This window comes from Gigantopelta aegis, chromosome 8 (assembly GCF_016097555.1).
Source record: "Gigantopelta aegis isolate Gae_Host chromosome 8, Gae_host_genome, whole genome shotgun sequence".
Lineage (NCBI taxonomy): Eukaryota > Metazoa > Mollusca > Gastropoda > Neomphalida > Peltospiridae > Gigantopelta > Gigantopelta aegis.
This window is the reverse complement of record NC_054706.1, coordinates 67,087,245-67,109,265: the sequence shown is the minus strand read 5'-3', so window position 1 is coordinate 67,109,265 and position 22,021 is coordinate 67,087,245. Positions and strand designations below refer to the sequence as shown.

Genomic DNA, 22,021 nt, shown 5'->3' with positions numbered 1-22,021 from the left:
AAATTTAGAACAAATTGTATTAAATAACATTTTATTACAAATTTAATAATAAAAACTGATAGACGTAAATATATATGTTTGCCAAATCCTGATGACGTCATATTTATTACCGATAAAGTTACATTGGTTTTTAAGCGCCAAACCTGTCTTAAGAGTAGACAAAATTGACCGCTAAGGACAGGTGGCCGCTGATTACAGGTTGCCGTATATACAATCTTAACTCTTTAAAATGTGTATTGTTGCTGTACCGTATGCACAGCTAATTAATGGATGAGTGTTGTATAGTTTACTATTAGTCAAGTACTGTCGACATGTCACCTTAGAAGTAGGTCTAAATAAATATTAAATCGTTACCCCAATCCCCGCCCCACCCCCACCCCGTTGTTGGTGAAATATTTTTGGGAGTGGGGTTGTAATGAGTTTTATTCATCTACGCCATCGAACAACATTGTATTTATATTACGTCCTTCTGCAATAACGGGTAGCCAGTGCACCACGACTGGCATATCAAAGGCCGTGGTATGTATTACCCTGTCTGTGGGATGGTGCATATAAAAGATCCCTTGCTAATCGAATAGAGTAGCCCATGAAGTTGCGATAGCGGGTTTCCTCTCTCAATATCTGTGTGGTCCTTAACCATATGTCTGACGCCAAATAACCGTAAATAAATGTGTTGAGTGCGTCGTTAAATAAAACATTTCTTTCTGCAGTAATGGGAGGGTGTACTACTGTAGAATATAATATTGGTTTCACAGTATGGTAATGATATTTCACAGGTACCATTTGTAATCTACACCGTATTTTAGTTTGTAATAATTAATTTCTTCTCTCTGTAAATAAAATAGCTATTGACATTATGGGCAATATTTGTCATTGGTTACATTTGATTGTACAATATACTACAACAAAATCAGTTTAAATATGTTTTCTATTTACGACTGATTGATGAACTGCCGGAAATTAGTCTTACTCCCAAGTACAAAGTTGTTCATTGGTCAATTTTATGTAGCAATTACCAATCAAAAATGGTTTTATATTCCACTAAGGAATATTTGTAAATATGGAAGACCTCGTGGAAAATGTTCTACGTTCCGTTGCAGAAAAAGAAGCTAAATACAAAACGACCAAGGTTGAAAAGGCCATTGATTTAGATATCGACGAAGGCAATCTATTGGCATGCGATGCTAATCCATTGGATGTTAAATTATTTAGGTAGCCTAGTTATTGTGACAATATTTAAGAATTTGTGTTATTAAAAAAAATTAGGAGCAAGATTTGAAGATACAGGTGATGCGCCAGTTCCGGATCACCTGTAGTTACCGATCAGTCTGTCGGTATATTAAATTTTTAGTAATTTCTGTGTAAATTTCATTAAACAAATATTATAACAAACAAATAATACATGTTTCTTGAAATTGTACGTAAAATAACTAACAGTATAGGAGAAGCCTAGCCCGAGTACTCTGACTGTAAGAGAGCTAGACGGACATTTGGACATAAACACGCTCTCATTACAGTCAGAGACCAACCTATGTCTTTTTTTGGCAATTCCTGACTACCAAACGGTAGGCAACGAGTCCCGCTCTAATACCACAACAATCCTATGTTTGACGTCAAATACCTTTACATCAATCATTTTCGAGTTAAGTGATACAAAAAAAGCCACATATTAATCACTAATACACATACTACAGAAAGAAACCCGACAGCACCCACATTCAGCTACGCTTCGTGACACTCCGTCGCAACAATTACAAAGCTCGGCGATCTATTTCGAGACTGGGTGATTCCACCTTGTGCAGCAGTTACAGGGGTCGTCTCATAAGAGGAGGCAGTACGTAGCACATACTTTTGCCGTATCCTGTCGATAACACCCCAAATGTATCCTTCAAATTCAAAATGGAATCAATAATGTGTAATTGTTTTGGTTTAATGACGTAATGAAATCCAAATTCATCCAAAACGGCATTAGCCAACTCTTCCATGTTGTAACTTCGCTTGATATGAGACGGCCCCTGTAACTGCTGCACAAGGCGGAATTGCCCAGTGCGCGATCACGTGGTCTACGTCTCGAAATAGATCGCCGAGCAAGCGCGCGCATCTGGTAGGCAGAAGTCTATCATAATGACCATTAGTAACAAAGCGAACTAGCGTAGCGTGAATAGCAAAGAATGGCCAACACGTGCTTAAATTACCGCTTGTAGCACGGGAACGCTATTCTACATAGCTCCTGTAGGAGGAGATACATGTACTCTTTCCACCCATAAAATTTGACGATTGACTGAGTTCAAAACTATAGCAAACTTTCTTTTTTCTTTTCACTTGAATAAATATTTTTAGTCCATGTATTTTTAAAGCGTCTGGTCCATATTTCAAGTAAAGCATTACAAACGAGCGCGCGCACACAAATAAAAATAATAAAATAAAACGAGTAGGCCTATATTTTTTATTTAAAACTGTCTAAAAGAAATAATTGGCCTACACTTTGTTAAAGGAAATTATTTCTTTAAACAATTTTAAATAACCCATATGCATATATGTATGTATACATATACATATATATGTACATATAGATACACATACACACACACACACACACACACACACACACACACACACACACACACATATACATATATATACTCTTCAAAAAAAGAAACGCAAAAGGGTACAAATGGCTTATAACTCCGATTTTATGTTTCCTACCGGTTCATGCTTTGTGAATATAAGGTCATTGCATGTCCCAAACACATTCCCACGGTTACATTCGATAAAACGCAGCTACTGTACAATAAAGTTCCAAAATGTGAATATTCGCAACAACGCAGCCACGTGCAAACCATGTCACCACTGCACGTGCGTTGTCTGCACGTGCAACATGAACACCGACAGTATAAAAGTGCAGGGTGTTCGCTTGCCTGGCCTCTGTATCTGGCCGACAATTGACAATCCAGGACATGCCACGTCTCAGTGAACCGCAGAGAAACAATGCCATCGGCCGACTAGACGCAGGCGAATCCAGAACGGCCGTTGCCAGGGCATTCCATGTGTCCCCAAGCACCATCTCCAGACTGTGGGACCGTTACCAGCAACATGGATCAACACGTGACCTCCCTAGATCCGGTCGACCACGGGTCACTACCCCCGGGCAGGACCGCTACATCCGGGTACGCCACCTTCGGGAACGATTGACTACTGCCACCTCCACAGCCGTAGCAATACCAGGTTTGCGCAGGATATCCGACCAGACCGTACGGAACCGCCTACGTGAGGTAGGAATTCGTGCCAGACGTCCAGTTCGAGGTGTCATCTTAACACCACAACACCGTCGACTCCGACTGCAGTGGTGCCAGATTCATCGACAATGGCCTCAACTGCGATGGAGACAGGTGTGGTTCAGTGACGAGTCCCGATTTCTGCTCCGACGTCATGATGGAAGATGTCGCGTGTATAGGCGTCGTGGTGAACGTTATGCGGCAAACTGCGTGCAGGAAGTGGACAGATTCGGCGGGGGTAGTGTCATGGTGTGGGCAGCCATCTCACACACTGGCAGAACTGACCTGGTCCACGTGCAGGGCAACCTGAATGCACAGGGCTACATTGACCAGATCCTCCGGCCACACATCGTTCCAGTTATGGCCAACGCCAACGCAGTGTTCCAACATGACAACGCCAGGCCTCACACAGCATGTCTCACAACGGCTTTCCTACAGAACAACAACATTAATGTCCTTCCTTGGCCATCGATATCACCGGATTTGAACCCAATTGAGAATCTATGGGACGAGTTGGACCGACGCCTCCGACAGCGACAACCACAGCCCCAGACCCTGCCCGAGCTGGCAGCAGCCTTGCAGGCCGAGTGGGCCACCATCCCCCGGGACGTCATCCGTACTCTGGTTGCTTCAATGGGCAGGCGGTGCCAGGCAGTTGTCAACACACGCGGAGGCCACACCCGGTATTGACTCCAGATGACCTTGACCTTGGTGGTGTGTCCTATCACTTACTCACAATGGACTAGAGTGAATTGTGAACAATCCTGCAACATTTGGTAATTATCGGACTCACCATTCAATAATTAAATCAATTCTCCAAATGTTACGACAATGTGGTTTTGCGTTTCTTCTTTTGAAGAGTATATATATGAACATTTGTTACAAATGAACAACCAGTAGACAATATATAGACAGTAGTTATATATATATATATAACACATCAGACTTGTCTACTGGTTCATTTGTAAGGCTTTTCATCAACAACAAATTTAAGCAAGTATCTTATTAGAAAACTTTACAAAAACTTTAAAACTATTAATTTTATCAAGTCCTTTTTTATTCCTTAAACTTGCTGATATCGGATACATATTAACACATTGTATTAAAATGGAGGAACCTAAATTTAGTTTCCATACATGTTCCATGACCACACATACATTGCTCCCTCTAGCTACAGCGTCCCTTTTTAAATATTAGTATAGAACTTAGCCTTTTAAACCGGATACATCTCAAATTTACTTGGTCCCTCATCTTTGTGGTTCCATCTTCAGAACATTTTGTAGCATTATTTTTTTATATATATATATACATAAAAATTGCCATTAATATTTTAATCGCCTAATCCCATGCAGGCCAGGACATAGTTTAATACGCAGTCGATCTAGGATTGATTCCTGTTGGTGGTCCTATAGGGCTATTTCTCATTCCAGCCAGTGCTCTACAACTGGTGTAACAAAGGCTACACTATTTATTATCCTGTCTGTGGGCTGATGCATATAAAAGATCCCTTATTGTTAATCGGAAAGAGTAATCCATTGTGTGACAGCAGCAGGTTTCCTCCCTAATATTATCTGTGTGATCCCTAAACATGTCCGACTCTATATATCCGTAATTAAAATGACTTGAGTGCATTGTTAAATAAAAGATTCCTTCCTTTCAAATCTAAAACAGTGTCAGTTACCTTTGACAAGAGGCACAGTTTCAAAGGCTATCACTTTCAACCTGATTAATAAACCAGTTAAAACAACAAATTACTGTAAATGGTAACAATACAATGTTTTAATGTAAGACACACATTAACACAATGCAAATATCATTTGATCATTGGTTTATAATGATAATAGAAAAAGAAAATAATAAATATGTGTTGTCTATTGTTTCTCGATATAATTTTATTGATTTTGTAAAGTCTGTTTTTATTAGAAAATAGAGATCCTGGTAAAAAAAGATTAAATCCAAGTGTTATCAATGTCATCATCACATACTGAATAGCCCCAATAATATTGCATATGGTAGTTTGGAAAGTCAGTGTGTTATCAATGTCATCATCACATACTGAATAGCCCCAATAATATTGCATATGGTAGTTTGGAAAGTCAGTGTGTTATCAATGTCATCATCACATACTGAATAGCCCCAATAATATTGCATATGGTAGTTTGGAAAGTCAGTGTGTTATCAATGTCATCATCACATACTGAATAGCCCCAATAATATTGCACATGGTAGTTTGGAAAGTCAGTGAAAAAAGTTCTGGTATCCCTCTTATGCACAGAAACATGAGATACTGTAGAAAAGAATCGCTGAATCTGATACCAGTGTTCTTCTTAGCATCCCTTAATTCACCCTAAAACTTAAACGCCCTTAATTCATCGTGAAAGGCCCATTTTTCATCTAAGAGTTGCCGGTTCTCTTTTTGTCCATAAACAGGGATCACTGATACCTAGAAAAAAATAAGAAAATTGGTAAATTTCTATGATATATAAGTATGAAAGTTTTATATTGTGTATATTGAATATTATTGAAATATTAGAATACACATAAATGTATTTGTGAAGACATATTGACATCTGTCACTGATGACAATAATACTTATAAATACAATCAGCTCCCCTTTTCTTTCTTTATTTGCTGCAAACAAATTCAGATAACTTATATAATAAATGCATGTAACATAATTTATGTTTTTAATAAAATATAGTGGCTATCACCAACTTGTGGATCAATATCCAGTTTTATTATTAGTATTTATTTATTTTTAATCCCAAACAAATGATTTCATACACCTGATATCCCACCCTGAAATGTTTATACCTTTTATTTTATTATTAAAAAATCAACTTACACATTACAAATACACCTGTAGATCACTTCTTCAATAAAAAAAAAGTAAAACATTATAATTAACATATAATATAATTAATAAATGGAAATATTTCAGAACCATTTTCATATGAAACAATATATATATGCTTGATTGCACACACACGCACACACACACACACAGCTCCCTGTTATTTAATTAAAAATATAAATACTCCAGCCACCTACATATTTTATGGCATAATACAATATAAAATATATTCAGATTTTTGTTTTACCCACTATAATGGATCTGTCAATACAAACAAAAAGTTACATAAAACGTTGTTTGTCGATTGACTGGGTAGGCCTACTGTTCACAGGGTAACTTTGTTTCCATGTCAGTTTGGTGGGGGCTTTTATTATTATTATTTTTTATTTTATTATCTTTTCAATTTTCATTTCAATAAATACTGACGTGTATTAGTATTACGAATGAATAACATACAACAAACCTTGTATAAAATCGATCTCCGTTGTGAGATGGGCAAAGTTGATTGTTGTCAGCTTTAACTGTTCAACGTTTCGCTTCCACTGTATTTGATGAAATTAATTTCATAATCCTTACTACAGTGACTTGTGCATCTAACAACAACGTATGAAATTACCATGACAAAATACCATTCATCAAAACTAGTCTACACTGATTTAATTGACGGAAAAACATTCGATTGTTCATTACTACTAATGCCAGTATTGTCAACTGGTTTCTTGCCTACCAGCGCTCACGCGGTACCACGTGATCAAAACATGTGACGTCACCGTGGCTTCTCCTATATAGTCTTGGTTTTATTTTGGACGGCGATACATAACCACTATTAAAACTTTACATGAGCAGACGACGTTTAAAAAGAGATGAAGTTTTTGATGTTTTTCTTTTTATATCCTTTGAAATTTTATAGTACGATTAGGGGAAACATATATAGATTGTGCATGACTAGTTTTATGAAAAGTGACTTACTGTAACTCCTCAAAGGGGACACACTTGATACGCCAGTTGTGGATCACTTACAAAACGGAAATATTTACGTTGTAACTGCCGCTAGATGGGGCTATGAATGCAGGGTTTATCTCAAGACTCAAAAACGTTGAACACAGAATTTTTTTCTCCATGATAATTATTATTATTATTATTATTATTATTTTCTTCTTAAACCTCTCTTGATTTGTCATTTTAACCACTAGTTCATAATAATTCGACTCTGTATGTCTCGGGGCTCATGTCATAAAATCGCTGCACGCGTGTCTTGTATTTGCCCCATAAGACTATTCAGTAATGTTGCCCGCCCCCCTCAGTGTGAGAGCCGTCCACCCCATTACTTGATTGATTGATTGAAAAAAAAGAAAAGTTTACTGTACAAAGAAAAGAATCGGCACAAGTTTGACATGAGGACCTTTATAAAACCATGCCACCGCCAGTGGTCTTTTTCGCATACTCGACTACTCGACTTTGGGAGAGAGGGGGAAGGGGTCCTCTATTTGGTTTTGTCAACGAAGTGAAAATCTCTTATTCGGCTTAATTATAATTCGCATTTAAACAGTCTGTACCACTATAGGGTGGATTATTTTTTTCAGTGGAATTTTTGTTTTACACAATCGCATTCTGATGCAGGAGAGTCAGTCGGCCACTGATCTGTGTATTCACACGGTCAATCTGAGCTAGCCCTAGCCTTTAGACCATCGTTGAAAATAATTCTGTTTTCAGGAGCAGATCCAGGAATTATTTTGTGGGGGCGGGGGTGGGAGACTAACCAGAAAAGGGCAAATGGAACAACACGTCAAAAATAATAATTAATAATCCACTTTTGTGACTGTTTAGTGTGTGTGTCACTATATTAAAATGTATCATTATTAACAAGGGGTCTAACCGTCCTGCTTCAAAATTATTTGTTTGATTTTAATATTTAAACAGGGGCGGATTAGCCTATATCCGGCTAAAAAAAACACCCACCCCACCACGTAGATAACCTGTAAAAATTATAATTTCAAATTATAAACATTTACATATTGTTTTGGACCCCCACCTAAAGCATAATTCGCCCCTGTATTATGATAAATACTAAACAGTCCCAAAGTTGATATTTTGCTGATATGTCATTTCTTTCTATTTTCAAGCCTTTGTTCCTTTCAGTTTAAAAGTCATCAGTATAATAATAATAATATTTATTATTATTATTATTGATATATACGATAATAAATGAAAACAATTATTTATTATTAGTAATAATAATATTAATTATTATTATTACATACTAGAATGCCAGAAATCAAATATAATTCATCTTGTTGAAACAATGAAAGTACACAACGAAAATAACAAGGATCGCGCACCTTTACTTTTGACACACGCCCCGTATATCTGACGTCATGGGACGCCATCGTTGATTTTCAATCGATTTTAGAAATTGCTAATTAGGGGCATAATCAGGGGGGTGGGAACCCTATGGAGTTACAAATGATCATAAAATATGTCCGGCAGGATCCACGAACGTGCTGAAAGTGCTAACATGTTGGAAATAGTGTTTTTGAAGGCGTAATCCTATTTTTCGAAAGTGATCCGGAACTGGACAAAGTGATCTGCAACTGGCGTAAGTACGCCAGCTCGAACAACACTGTTTTTGGTGCCAAATGTTTACCTAAATTTACATTTTATATCACTGTTTAGTTATATGGTTGATTATCTTTATTACCAAGAATTTCTTTTAAAGTCATACGCGCACATGTTCACAGAATTCACAATTTTGTTTGAAGTGATCCGGAACTGGCGCATCACCTGTACTAGATAGGTGGAGTGTCATCTAGCCCTGCCCTCTTTATATGTTGGTTTACGGCTAGAGGGCAGTCTTTGAAATAGAATGGAATATGTAGATAACTTAATAGTCTCTGGCAACTGTCTAAAATACCAATTGTTTCGTAAATCGGAAGCCACAGACCTTTAGTTTGATTATTTTTGAGTCACATTATGATTATAACATTAATAAAAGTTAAATGTTGTTAACGAGAACCAATACTACACAAAGAAACCAAAGCCTGGCACTGGCCAAATCCGCCAGTTGATTGGTAAATTAAAAAAAACCCTGGCAAATATTATTTTAATTTGTTATAATAATTTCATGTAATAATTTATATTTTGTTTCAAAATAATTGGGTTCTCAGTAGCGGATCCAGAAAATCCATTGGTGGGTGGGTGGAGAGGAGGGGGGGGTATTGACATGAGATAGAATGCCAATGGAACTTTGGGTGAGGTTTGGAGTGGATCGTAAACAAATGAAAATTAATATATAATAAAAGTATAACTGTTGCAAAATTTAGGGGGGCGCATGATTCGCCTCTGGTTTCTGCAATTTTAGAAGTTTAATAGATCATTTGGTAAAATGTTCTGCTCACCCAGAGCTAGCCTTGCAATGCCCCTAGATGCAAAACTGTATATATCTTGTGATGACTTTGTGCAAGGCATCTAGACATGTTGCACTAATATCTAGCTGGTTCATTAAAATAAACCTCTACACAAAAGGTGTGGTATGTGCTGTTCTGACAGTCTGTGGGAAAGTGTATATAAAAGATCCCTTGCTAATAAGGATTAAATGTAGTAGGTTTCTGATGTAAATACATGTCAGAATTATCAAATGTTTGATATCTAATAGTAGACGATGATTTATAAATTAGTGTGTTCTAGTGGTGTCGTTAAACAGGAAGGATTGAAGGAATGTTTTTATTTAATGACACACTCAACACATTACTATTACTATACATGACAATAATTATTGTTACTTTTCTCATATGTTTACAGGTCAAATAAAGAAGATTATTTGAAAGCTTTAACACGAGATAATTCACAACTTCTCATTAACAAACTGTGGCAGGTAATCTTCACATTTGTCTAATTTTAGTTATTCTGTATACACAGTGAAACCCCGGAAAACCTCACCCTCTGTAAACTGGAATTCCACTGATACCAAATGTTTTTCATGTTCCCTTTCTAAATATCAGGACATAACATAACCTCTTTAAACTGAACATCCCTTAATACCTGACTTTGTTTTTGTCCTATGAGTGTACAGTTTAGAGGGGTTTCACTGTATTATGTATTTTTTTGTGAGTGCCCTACCAGTCTAACTGGATGGGACTATAGGTTTCGGCCCCGTCTGGCTGTCTCATTATCCCACATATAATTTTCCGGACTTGTTTTCTGCAATGACTCAAGATATTGAGCTGAAATTTTGTGTATATTTTTATCATAATTTTATACTGTTAATGACCATGTTTGACTTTTATGCCAATTTACCTTTTTTTCACAAGAGTTATGACCCTTAAACTTAGGAGATATAAAAATGTGTTGGGCCTGCTAGGGCACATGTATTGCTTAGCAGTACTCTCAGAATACTTGTTTAATTTGTTTATTACATTTGAGTTTTACTATTTAACATTAAACCTAATTCATACATTACATTTAGCATCACAGACGTTTTTCTTAATTGTTTTTTAAAATGTAATATTATAATTTAAAAGGTGGCATTTTATGGTTACATGTTGAATCTCTTATTTGTCTTTTCTTTTCAGCTTCCTGTTGAGAAAGTGGATGGTGTTGCAATTGCTGTGGTCAGTTTCTTTGTTTCTCTCGTTTTGTTACAACTGACATTGTATTATATACATTTACAGTAAAAAAACAACTGTTTGTTGACTTCCTATGTTTGACATATATCGTACATACAGTAGCTGTCTATCATAACAATGTTACATATATACATGTCTTGTTTGTGGGTCAAGTAAAGGTCATAATACTGGCCTCTGAAAATTGTGAGAGCGATTGTTTCGTTTACACGTTGCTCTTGTGAATCTAATTTGGCATAACCTATTTTTTGTTTGCGCGAAATTTGAATCACCATTTATTTGAATATAATGGATTATACGCAAAAAGAAAATGGGTTACCTGGATTTATTTCTGCGTAACCGATAAATGGGTCAAGCAGAGTTTCAATTCTCAGAGGTCTGTAACCGATCATTTATCTAAATGATTAAGCACATAATAATTGGTTCTTATGCTGATCGGCTAACAAATAACTTTTGGAGCTCAGGGCTTGAATTTAATGACAGCACTGACAGCAATTGCCACCATTGTGATATGAATTGTCGTGGTGTCAGGCACTTTACCGATGGGAGTTTTTTGACACTGGAAAAAATTATCGTTGTCGAGTGAAGGACTAATGTTTGCTTTTTATGTTTGTAGCAAAGATTACTGGTTTAAAATTGCTATTTAAGCAGGCACAAAATCGCCATCCGTTAGCATTTTACCTATGGCAAAAAAAATTCAAAATTGGCTTACATAACAAATTCTTTAAGTTCGAGCCCTGGGAAGTTGCCTGCAATCAGCTAGTTCACAGTATCCAGTTTTATCTTGGACTCCCCTCCATACTCAACGGCAACAAATTGATCACCTTGCAATAACATTTTTAATAAATTTTATTTAAAACTTAATGAGAAAAGCTCACCCAACACCATTTTAGGAGAGTTATCTTGAGCTTGCCTTGATTTTGCTCATATCCATCATATTCTGTCATGTGGGATAGAAAATAGAAAAAGTACACCCGAGGTGATGGAAATTTTGACTTGGTACGGGGCTTGCTAAATACCACGGTCAAAATATCTACCACTGAGGGTATAATTTTTCTATCCCGTATGAACGCATATGATGGAGTCTTTTTCTCTCATCCATTCAGTAAATATATTATTACTGTTAAAAAAGTAACTTCTTTATTTGACCATTTTATCATTTAAATAAACTACTTCATCATATTTGCTGTGTTTGTTTTGTGTGTTAAATATAATTTAGCACTACAAATGAACAAGATAGCTTTTATAATGATGGTTTTAATAACAAAATATCAAAAGTATCAAAATGACAAAATATTTGATAACCTCACATCACACATTAATATGACATCATATTACCAACAACTTCATATTAAACACAAGTATGTGATGTCCCATGTGAAATAGAAACATTTCTTGCATAGCTTTCTTCATGGGATAGCTCTGTCCCATATACCTGAGGATGAGAGAAACTGGTATCTATAAAGAATTCAGAATACTGGGGAAAGGTGTTGCATTCTAAAAATGCATTTATATATGCACTGGTTTGTGGAAATTTAAGAAATATTTTGATGTTGGTTCCTTTTTTGAAAGAATATTATTGTATTTGTAGTTACCAGATAGAAAAACGTGGATGCCTCGAGAAAAACCAGTGAGTATACAGCAGAGTCTACATGATCACATGTCGGCTAATAGCATATTATGGCTAACTTAATAGTTTAATGAAACAGAACCAAATCCAGTCTTTTCTTGTAAACATAATATGGTGGGGTTTTTTAATAATTTGCTTTAATCCAAGTTCATTCTGTTCCAGTTTCTACCCCTGGCTATCCAGAGACCGGATCCGGGATGGACATGCCGGAAACTCCAGTGGTATAGGGGCATGTTAAAATAGTTCAAGCTCAATCCAACTTCATTTCTGCTTTAAAAAAAAAGTTGGCTATAACATCCCTGCATAGATTGTTTAAGTGTGTAGTTGTCTCTTGATATTTCAACTGATTTATTTTCTTTTGTTCAGGTTCCAAAACCAAAAGCTGACACAAAATGGCAGGCATATGCCATGTTGAAAGGCATAAAGAACAAGAAAAAGGGACGAATGGTCTTTGAAGAGAAAACGAAGGTATCTTTTCACTTTCACTAGGTGTATAACTGCAGTAGATATTCTGTGTTAAACATTAATTCATGAAGTTTTGCTTTGCCAGTGTTTGATGACTGTCTGTAATTCATTTTTGTGTTCTTGAAACCATTCTTGTTTGAAAGCTGCTGACCCAAGTTTCCGAGGTACATAAAGTTAATTTTGAAGTACTGCAGACACTGGGATGACCAGAAAGCTGTTGGCTTTACAGGGCTAGAAACAGGAAGTAAAATATGGCCTGCTGAAAATAAGTCGGCCAGTGCTAGCTCTGGGTGAGCAGAACATTTCGTCAAATTAAATTTTTAAAATTGCAGAAACTGTTATTTTCTAAGAAAATATCAATTATTACATGAAATTATTTCACAAAATTAAAATAAAATTTGCCATTTGTTTTCAAAATTTGCAATTGGCGAATATTTTGGTGAGTGCCAGAGTTAGCCCTAATAGCATGGATTGAGTGGAGGATTTGGGACAGTGAGTGGGAAATTAGGACCTCTGAGATATATTTCACAACATTATAAAATTAAACTATAACAGAATCATGAACTCTCCCCTTTATGAAGTTTGTCTCCTCTTTATGAAGTGAAAAGGTGATATACAGGTATTACCTTTCTAGCGGGGATGGCAACAGTGTCAACTTTTGTGTTAATGTTAAAGTTATTTTCTCACAAACTATTATGCCCTAGGTCATTGAAATATGTTTTATAGTTGCACATGAATGTTTATCACAGTACACTGAAAATGTTTATGGAAGGCAAGACATGTACTATTGTTTAGATTTTCACTTCCAATACTAATATTTTTATATTTAATTTTATTAAATGGACGTTTTAATTTTGGCCTCGGTGTAGGTCCGAGGTATTAGTCCAAGGCTGGTTGTAATGCCAAGGACCAGTACACTGTATGGGGGATTAAACGAGGCCAGTGTGAAGACACCCACATATAATTAACTTTTTATTGATCATCTTTTAATGGGAAGGTGATGATGACATTCTTATGTCTTGACAAATATGAATTAGGTTTAGGGCATTTGAAATAATAAGTTTAGACAATGCAAGCCTCAAAGATTTTTTTCAAATAACAAAACTTGTGTGTGTGTGTGTGTGTGTGTGTGTGTGTGTTTTTGCATTTTTGCATTCATACACTGTTTTTGATTTGGTCCTCTATCGAGAAAGGATGTTATCGTCATAAAAATAAGTCGGTAGCCTTCATACATAACAAAAATCTGTTTCAATGTTTGTTTTGGGTCCCCTACCTATACAACCAGAGGGAACTATAGGTTGTTTCTCCATTTGTCTAGCTATCTGTCCCACATAGCTTTTCTGTCTTATAGTTACAGATCAATTTTGAGTTCTGTGGCGATTTGGCCATTTTTGAACATTATAGCCCTATCGTGTTTGACATATGTGGGAATGTATTCAAGGGCCACAACCATTAGAAATGGAATTTATCCATATTTGACACAGTTATGACCCTTGAACTCCAGTATCTGGTAGATGACATGTATTGCTTTGGCAGTATTCTCAGAATGCATGTTTTTTAAATACAAGCAGTATTATAAGTGGTTGCAGTGTTCGAGATTAACGGTATCCTGATATCCCGAGGATACCAGAATTTAATTTTGGATACCAGACTTCAAGAACCCAGTATCCCACCGGGATACCATATAATGGTGGGTTTTTTTTAATCCTGCGATTTTATTTTTCGTTAAACAATGAAAGTCATCATTTACTGGTGAAGTTGAGTAACAATATTTTCGAGCTCGTACCCAGTCTAATGCTATGTCATCACAATATCTCCCCCAACTCGTCTAATGCAACACTGGAGTAACAGTGGCGTAGCAATAGACTGGGAACCGCTAAGTCGCTATTGTTCTTGTTGGATGTTTCCTCCCTTCAAATTTTATTTGAGATATTGATACAGGTAGGTTTATCATTAATAATGTCAGAAACACATAACAATTACTCCTAAATATTAATTTATGTTAGTATTATTCAAAAATAGATTACGTTTGATTGCAAATTCCGCGATTTCGGCGTTGTAATAGACTGGGAATGAGAAAAGTGTCGTCCAAGTTTGTTAGGGTGTTATTTATGAATTTCATTTAAGTGGGATACCATTCTTAGGTGGGATACCAGATTTTGAAATGTTAGTATCCAACTGGGATAGTGCCCCAAATTTTTAATCTCGAACACTGGGTTGGCAAGACCCTGCATAAGTGATGTTTGTGAATTGCATGATCTAACCGAGTTAGGATGTCTAACAAGCTGTTAATCACAATTTCAGTCTTACAAACCACGCTGGGGTTACAAGAGAGCCAATGATTACACAAATGAATGGCTTATTGAAGTTCCACAGAATGCAGGTTTGTTCATTCACTAAAACACACTAGCTGTAAATATAGGCAAAGGTTTTATACAGATTATTGAACATTTTAAGTGCCTAGGAATCAGAGATTTAGAAAGATGTGCAACATGGTTTTCACTATAAAGTAGTGCAAAATGGTGATTTTCATTATAGTGTTACATAAAATTGTGATTTTTCAGTAGAATGTTAGGCAAAATTAAGTTTTTTACTGTAACATTACACGGGTGTAGGGAGGTGCCAAAGGGGGGGGGGGGGCACATACATATATATATATATACAGTGTTCTCGCTGGGTGAACATTTTAAAGGAAGGCGGCCACGCAGCACCACACCCTTCAAAAAAACTAAATGAAAAGCAAAAAAAAAAGGGCGGGGGGGGGGGGGGGGCTTGGTGGTTACCATGTTGTTGTGTGTTGATAGACTTTGTGGAAAGACATACTCCTTATTTTGCCTACAAAAAGGTTTATACGAAATACAAGCAGATTCATCTTTTAATTGAACCGAATATTTTATCGGTCTGATATTCACTGGCAGTTCCGGTTTTGCTGAACCGATCAAAGTTTTAATATTATTATTTTAATAAAGATTTCAAGATATACGAAAAACGAAAAAGACAATTGTGTGATCCCCTAATGTCGAAAACATTTTTTGTTATTCCCATCTTCATCGAATGAATCGATCGCTGTGATAAAATATTATCGCCAACTGATAAAAAGTAGTTTTGTTTTTGTAGTGGCGGTCTATATATTATTTGGCACCCAAGATGAATGATTTTAATACTAAACACTACCACTTCCGTTGATTTTATAAGCAGTGATATTCCCCCAAAATTAAAAGTTTACAATATGTTATAAGAACTGCTGAATAAACAGAATTACAGAAATGACAGAAAGTAAAAATTGTCAATTACAATCAATTATATCTGTAACTGAGAACAAAATATCAGACGACAGTTAGTGGAAACAAAAGATAGAGTGACCGTTCTGATCACGTGACAAATTTGGCGCCAAATAAGTGGGGGGGTTTTCAGTCGGAGATTGCCGAATCCATAAAAAATTTAAATGTTTCCATTGCTCAAATAAAATATAACTTTTATTGTTTGTATTAAACATACAAATGGATACAGGTATGGGACAAAATAGAAGCTGTTAAAAATACTATTAAATTACGTTACGGTAACTGTTGTAAATGTTTCGTCAGTTGCTTTTTCGTACACAATGCGGCTTGTTTCCTTTGATGTCCAGTGTGCAGACTGATCGTTGTGTTTTTTTTATGTATGGAAAAAAGTGCATTTAGAAATAGCAGATAGGTGCTGTAAAATATAGTAGGGTGCTGGAAAATAAAGAGGGGCACAGAAAAATAAATGAGGGTGGAGAACGTGAAAGGACGGTGGCAAAATGCAATAGCAGGGCAGGCCGCCCCGCTTAAATGGAGCAGCGAGAACACTGTATATATATAAATACATGAATAAATATATAAAAAACATCACTTCGGCTAAAAAATGGGGGGCGCTCCCTGCTTCCTACACCAGTAGTTATGCAAAATGGTGATTTTTATTAGAATGTGTGCATTGTAATGATTTTTTGTAGCAATGTACTAGGTTCAGTAAACAAATTTTAAAGTATTGCAAATTTTTTCTTCAAAATACCCCAAAATTACCTAAATTAAGTACTAGTAAAAGTTGATCAGTCAAATACAAGAATATGTAGTGCTTTAAATACATTTAACAGGTGGCTAATTCAGATACTAGCACAGTGAGCATTAAGACCCTATTGCCAAGCTGTCACATTGGTTTGCTCCATTCCAACCATTTTGGGAGACCAGTAAGACCTTGTTTCCATGCTGCCATGTGTTTCATTCTGTTTCCCCCCATTTTAGATCCCTATGAGGACCAGTTTGCAAAGCGAAAAGGAGCTAAGAAGGAACGTGTTGCAAAGAATGAACTGCAGAGGTTACGAAACATCGCACGTTCACAGAAATCGAAAGGTAAGCAGTCATTTTTCTTTTCTACTTCACCTGGCCTCAATCAAATGCATTTTCTCCAAAGGATATTAGTCTGGTCCGAACATCCCAACAGCCAATGGGATGGCTAAAAATTCTTCCATTGAGTCCTCCTTCCTGTTAGGTCACATGACAGTAACTTCCTTTTTCCTTCACTCTTGTGGTTCTCCATCTTAATCTAAGCCATCTGTCTGTTTCTCTTGGTTTAATTGAGAGGTTATTGTGTGGAATATCCTTTCTACACACTCTTACAATATTATTGTACATTATTTTGCAGGGCTCACCCTGGATCAAAAATACCTGTAGCCAAAATATTAGCCAAATGGAATTTTTATTAGCCATATTTAAAATGCTTTAGCCAAATTTGTTTTACGCAGTACTGTATAGAGTATTTATATATGAATATGAAAATGTATCTTTTTCAGCTAATTGTGTACAAACTGGAATAAATAGGAATAACAACACCTCAATGGGGGTAGGGGCAGTTAATATATTACTTCGAGTTTTTCAGTGGGGGTGAGGTTGGGATGGGGTTATGCAATATCCTCAGTTTGAAGCCAGTACCCCGTACACCCATCCCCACTTGTAAGGCCTATGACATTAAATTAACAAACATACGGAAATATGGGGGTGGGTGCATGTTTATGGATGGTGTTGTTTTTTCTTTCTTCCTTTTTTCCCAAATAAAAATTTGAGAGGTGTTTTTTTTTTTTTAATAGAGCTCATTATTTCTTTATGTTAATTTGAATAGCTTTTTTTTTTTTTTTTTTTATATATAAGTGACCCATCAATTCCCCACCCCAAACAATTTCATAATTGTGCCATGTTGTTGCTGTAGATTTCAGCGTCGTGTTAAGTGCTTCTTGTGATTTCTGCTTACAAAATACCTCGGCTAAGAATGCCGACTTCACAGTATACTCCATTTATTTAAAAAAAAAACAAAAAAAAAACCTTTAATAAAATTAAAATTCACCTCACAGTCTTACAAATTTATATATAAAATTATCTAACAAATATGATTATTGTAAACTAATTTTATTCAGTGTACATTTAACTGCAATTTGTATAATTTAAATACTGCCATGTTCATTTCTGGCGATCGTGATCTGCATGCGTGCTCTCGACCATGGGTATGAAATTAACAAAGACAAAGGAATAAACAAAAACTGCAGTTAGGTATTCATTGATGCGAATAACTATTGTTTTTCTACAAATTTACATCAAGATTTACTTTTGCGCAATCATATTGTTTAATGTCTGCAACGATGTCTCTTGACACGCGGGTGTCAACTGACTCTGAAGCATGACGTATATTCACACCAAGAGCTGTCCTCAGTTCAGCCAACGAACGTTCTTCCTAACGTACGCGAACTATTTGATTGGTGTTCGTCGTGTCCATTTGGTTTAACGTGAAGCACACAAACCAGTATAACTAACGTTTTGTTTTCGCTCAGTCTGGCTGAACTCGGCCCTTGAGATGGCCGACATGTCTTTCGGCCCTGAACTGGCATATGTGTATTCAAATTGACACGCATTCTCGATCTGTTTTTATTACTTTCTTTGGTTCAAAGATTTTACAAAGTAAAAATAACAAGTTACAGATCTTCCAGACATTGCTGTCTTACATGTTGAATGCATGCCGTTAAAATTAATAACCGTGATTATTAAAATAAGCAAACATTATAAGGCCTACGATGTATTCTGCATGACACCGTTTCTCGTTACCGGTCGCGAGATCGCTATTACGCTAATTGAATATTTGGTAGTATTATTATGTTGGTTTAACCAATATTTTATTAACAAATCAAATTTGGGATTGGCCAACAGGCAAGTGCCTATAATTATTATTATGTTGAGGTGTTGGATAGATTATATAACCGTTTGTTCACATCAGAAGACAGAAAATGGCTTAGCCAAAATTTTAGCCACTTGCAAATTTTATTAGCCATTTTTTGTAAAAATTAGCCAATGGCTAATTTGGCTACCAACAGCACGAGCCCAGATTTTGGTTTAATTCACTTTATTTAAAGTGTTATTTCCAATTTTAAAATATTTTAAGTTTTTTTTATATAGTAGGCGAGATATTTAATGTTGTGGAATTCTAGTATTAGATTCCAGTAATGTTAGGATGTTTCCTTTAGAATAGTGCATAATACAAATTGAGGTATCATTAATAAGCTAATCAGCGCGTAAAACACCGGAGGTTGAAATTGGCTGAAATTCATGCCGGACATTTGGTCCAGCATGGTTCAAATTCTACCAGCCTGAATCAAAACATGCTAGATCAGACATGATCATAATATATTTGTACTCGAATTTAATTTTTTTAATATAAACATAAAATTATCAAACCAGTGGGATGACAATCAAAAACACCTTAGCCCAGGGTGATGTTCATGGGGATATGGTGGGGGGAATGTTGGGACAACAGTATGGCAACCACTGAACAAGGATGGTCAGCTGCAAACAGTGGGACTCTTTGTTATTAATCAGTCTACAGTTTGACAGTAATATTGACATTTGTATTAGTAACGTATGTAATTTTTGATGTTTCTGTTTTTTTTTCAGTTCCAGGAGTAGGGTTGACACCAACAGAAACTCCAAGCAAAGACCATCTCTCAAAGGCTTTGGTTGTTGCCAAGAAGTCAACAGCATCTATAGGTCGATTTACAGAAAATCTCCCCAAGGAAAAAACGTCAAAACACTCGGGAAGGAAACGAAAGGTGTTTATCAAATGTCTTTATTTATGTTTGTTAGTATTTTTTAAGGCCAGCCAGTGCACCACGACTGGTACATCAAAGGCTGTGGTATGTGCTATCCTGTCTATGGGATGGTGCATATAAAAGATCCCTTGCTACTAATGGAAAAATGTAATGGGTTTCCTCTCTAAAACTATACGTCAAAATAGCCAAATGTTTCCAATAGCCGATGATTAATATATCAATGTGCCCTAGTGGTGTCGTTAAACAAAACAATTTAAAAATTGTTTTAGGGCAGGTTTGTTGCATGTCATTCCAATACACATACATTCTTCTTTTTTTGTCTTTTTCTTTTTATGTAAATGGGTGTTTTAAAAGGTGAATTTGATTAAGTGTAGATCCAAAACCTAATGCAATATTTCCAGGTTGGCTTGTCATGAAAAGGAAAAGGAAAACTGTTTTGAAAATAACAAAAATGTTTTATCTAACTAGCAAAGACAGATTTAAAAAGGTAAAATGAAATATAAAGTTAAGTAGTATAAGATAATAAAACGAAATTTAATTTCATACCCCAGAAGTAGATGATTTTTTTTTTTAACAATGGGTGAGTATTGCAGTTTTTTTCTATATTGAGCAATGTTTGTATAAACTGAACATAAAAATAGAAATTTTTTGTAATATTGAAAGCAATTTTTTTTTTTATGTCCAGTGAAGCTGAAATAATTGACACAACACACTTGAAATGAAGGCTGGTACAGGGTGTAAACCAAGTGTTTAAATAGCCATATGTTAGACAATAAAATGCCACAGTTTAAAATGTGCTGAGGTGTCAGTAAAACAAATATTAAATTTTTTCCCCTCTCTCTTTGTTTTTTGTCTCGTAGTTTGAATCAAACTATGGCGACCTGAAGAAAGAAGCGAAGAAGCAACTGGACATTCTGAACAGCATAACAAACAAACAGCCGCGGCTGGATGTCAACGTGGCCGTCAGAAAACAACTAGCTGAGGAGAAGATTGAGAGGTACGTAGAGTTCAGAAACGAAAGATTTACAAAGTGGTCTCCCTTAATACTTTATCATTTACTACTGTATCATTGGCATTGGCATGATTTGTCTCTCACTGTTACTGAGAAGATTTTTGTTTCCGTAAAAATGGACAATAAGTTTGGATAATCTACAAACTTGTAACACATCTGGATAAAGTTCCCTTAAGAGTGAAACTAGTCTGCGACATTGAAACGGGAAAATACCCTTAAAAATACATTAAAACTCGTCTTCATAACAATTACTTCTCAGAGATACATGTATTTTTGAAAATATGGAAAATGTATTTTGTGGTATTAGAAAAACCAGGATGACCAGAAACACTTCGGATGTACGGAAATAGATAATGTAAACAATAAAATATAAGTAATGTTTAATTTCAGTTATCAAACATGTCTCTAATAGTTTAAAATATGTCGTAGTGTTTAAAAACTAGAGGATGAAACTTTAAAATATATTGAATGATTTAATGTTGAGACAATGTCCCAAGCCAAAATATATTTTGTCCCTCCTTTATATTTCCAGTGATAGCTTAAGTGATGAAAAATAGTCATTCACACACACACTTAAGTGATGACATCAACTTTTGAATTAAATGTTTTCTCTCTTTTTTTCTTTTATTGTTGAACTATCACTCCTAGATCAATAAAACTTAATGTATATATCATCTCAATGCATGTTAAAACACTTAAAATTTATCAAATTAAAATTTTAATTATGGTTGTTTTCTTTCAGATCCAAATCTAACCAAAATGGACCGCCTGCAAAAGGGTCAAAAAAGAAAGGTGGTGGAAAGCATCCTAAAGGGGGGAAAGGGTGGGCAGGGCCTAAAGGGGGGAAAGGTAAAAAATCTGGGAAAAAAGGAGGAATGGGAAAACCTGGAAAAGGAGGAATGGGGAAAGGTGGAATGGGGAAGCCAGGAAAATTAAAGGCATTTGGTGGTGGTAGTCAGGGGAAGAAAGGACACAAGAAAAGTTAGCATTGTTTGTAAATTGTTTATTAAATGTAATTATTATATGACCTTTTAGTTTATCTTGTCATTATTACTCTA

At 35.8% G+C, this 22,021-nt stretch overlaps 1 protein-coding gene across 1 annotated transcript; it reads left to right on the top strand.

The window, feature by feature from the left end:
* The first annotated feature begins 1,044 nt into the window (after nt 1–1,044).
* On the top strand, nt 1,045–21,990 carry LOC121378966 (ribosome biogenesis regulatory protein homolog). Its single transcript, XM_041507376.1, has 10 exons — nt 1,045–1,212; nt 9,928–10,000; nt 10,698–10,736; nt 12,340–12,378; nt 12,745–12,846; nt 15,148–15,226; nt 17,106–17,213; nt 19,797–19,951; nt 20,812–20,948; nt 21,706–21,990. The coding sequence occupies exons 1-10, from the start codon at nt 1,061–1,063 to the stop codon at nt 21,947–21,949; spliced, it is 1,128 nt and encodes a 375-aa protein (XP_041363310.1). The 5' UTR covers nt 1,045–1,060; the 3' UTR covers nt 21,950–21,990.
* Nucleotides 21,991–22,021: the final 31 nt, after the last annotated feature.

Bases quoted from the DNA above. Each gene is read 5' to 3' on its own strand.
- LOC121378966 (XM_041507376.1), top strand. From the start codon at position 1,061: ATGGAAGACCTCGTGGAAAATGTTCTACGTTCCGTTGCAGAAAAAGAA. The intron at 12,379-12,744 runs GTGAGTATACAG...TCTTTTGTTCAG, and splicing joins GGATGCCTCGAGAAAAACCA to GTTCCAAAACCAAAAGCTGA. The intron at 12,847-15,147 runs GTATCTTTTCAC...TCACAATTTCAG, and splicing joins TCTTTGAAGAGAAAACGAAG to TCTTACAAACCACGCTGGGG.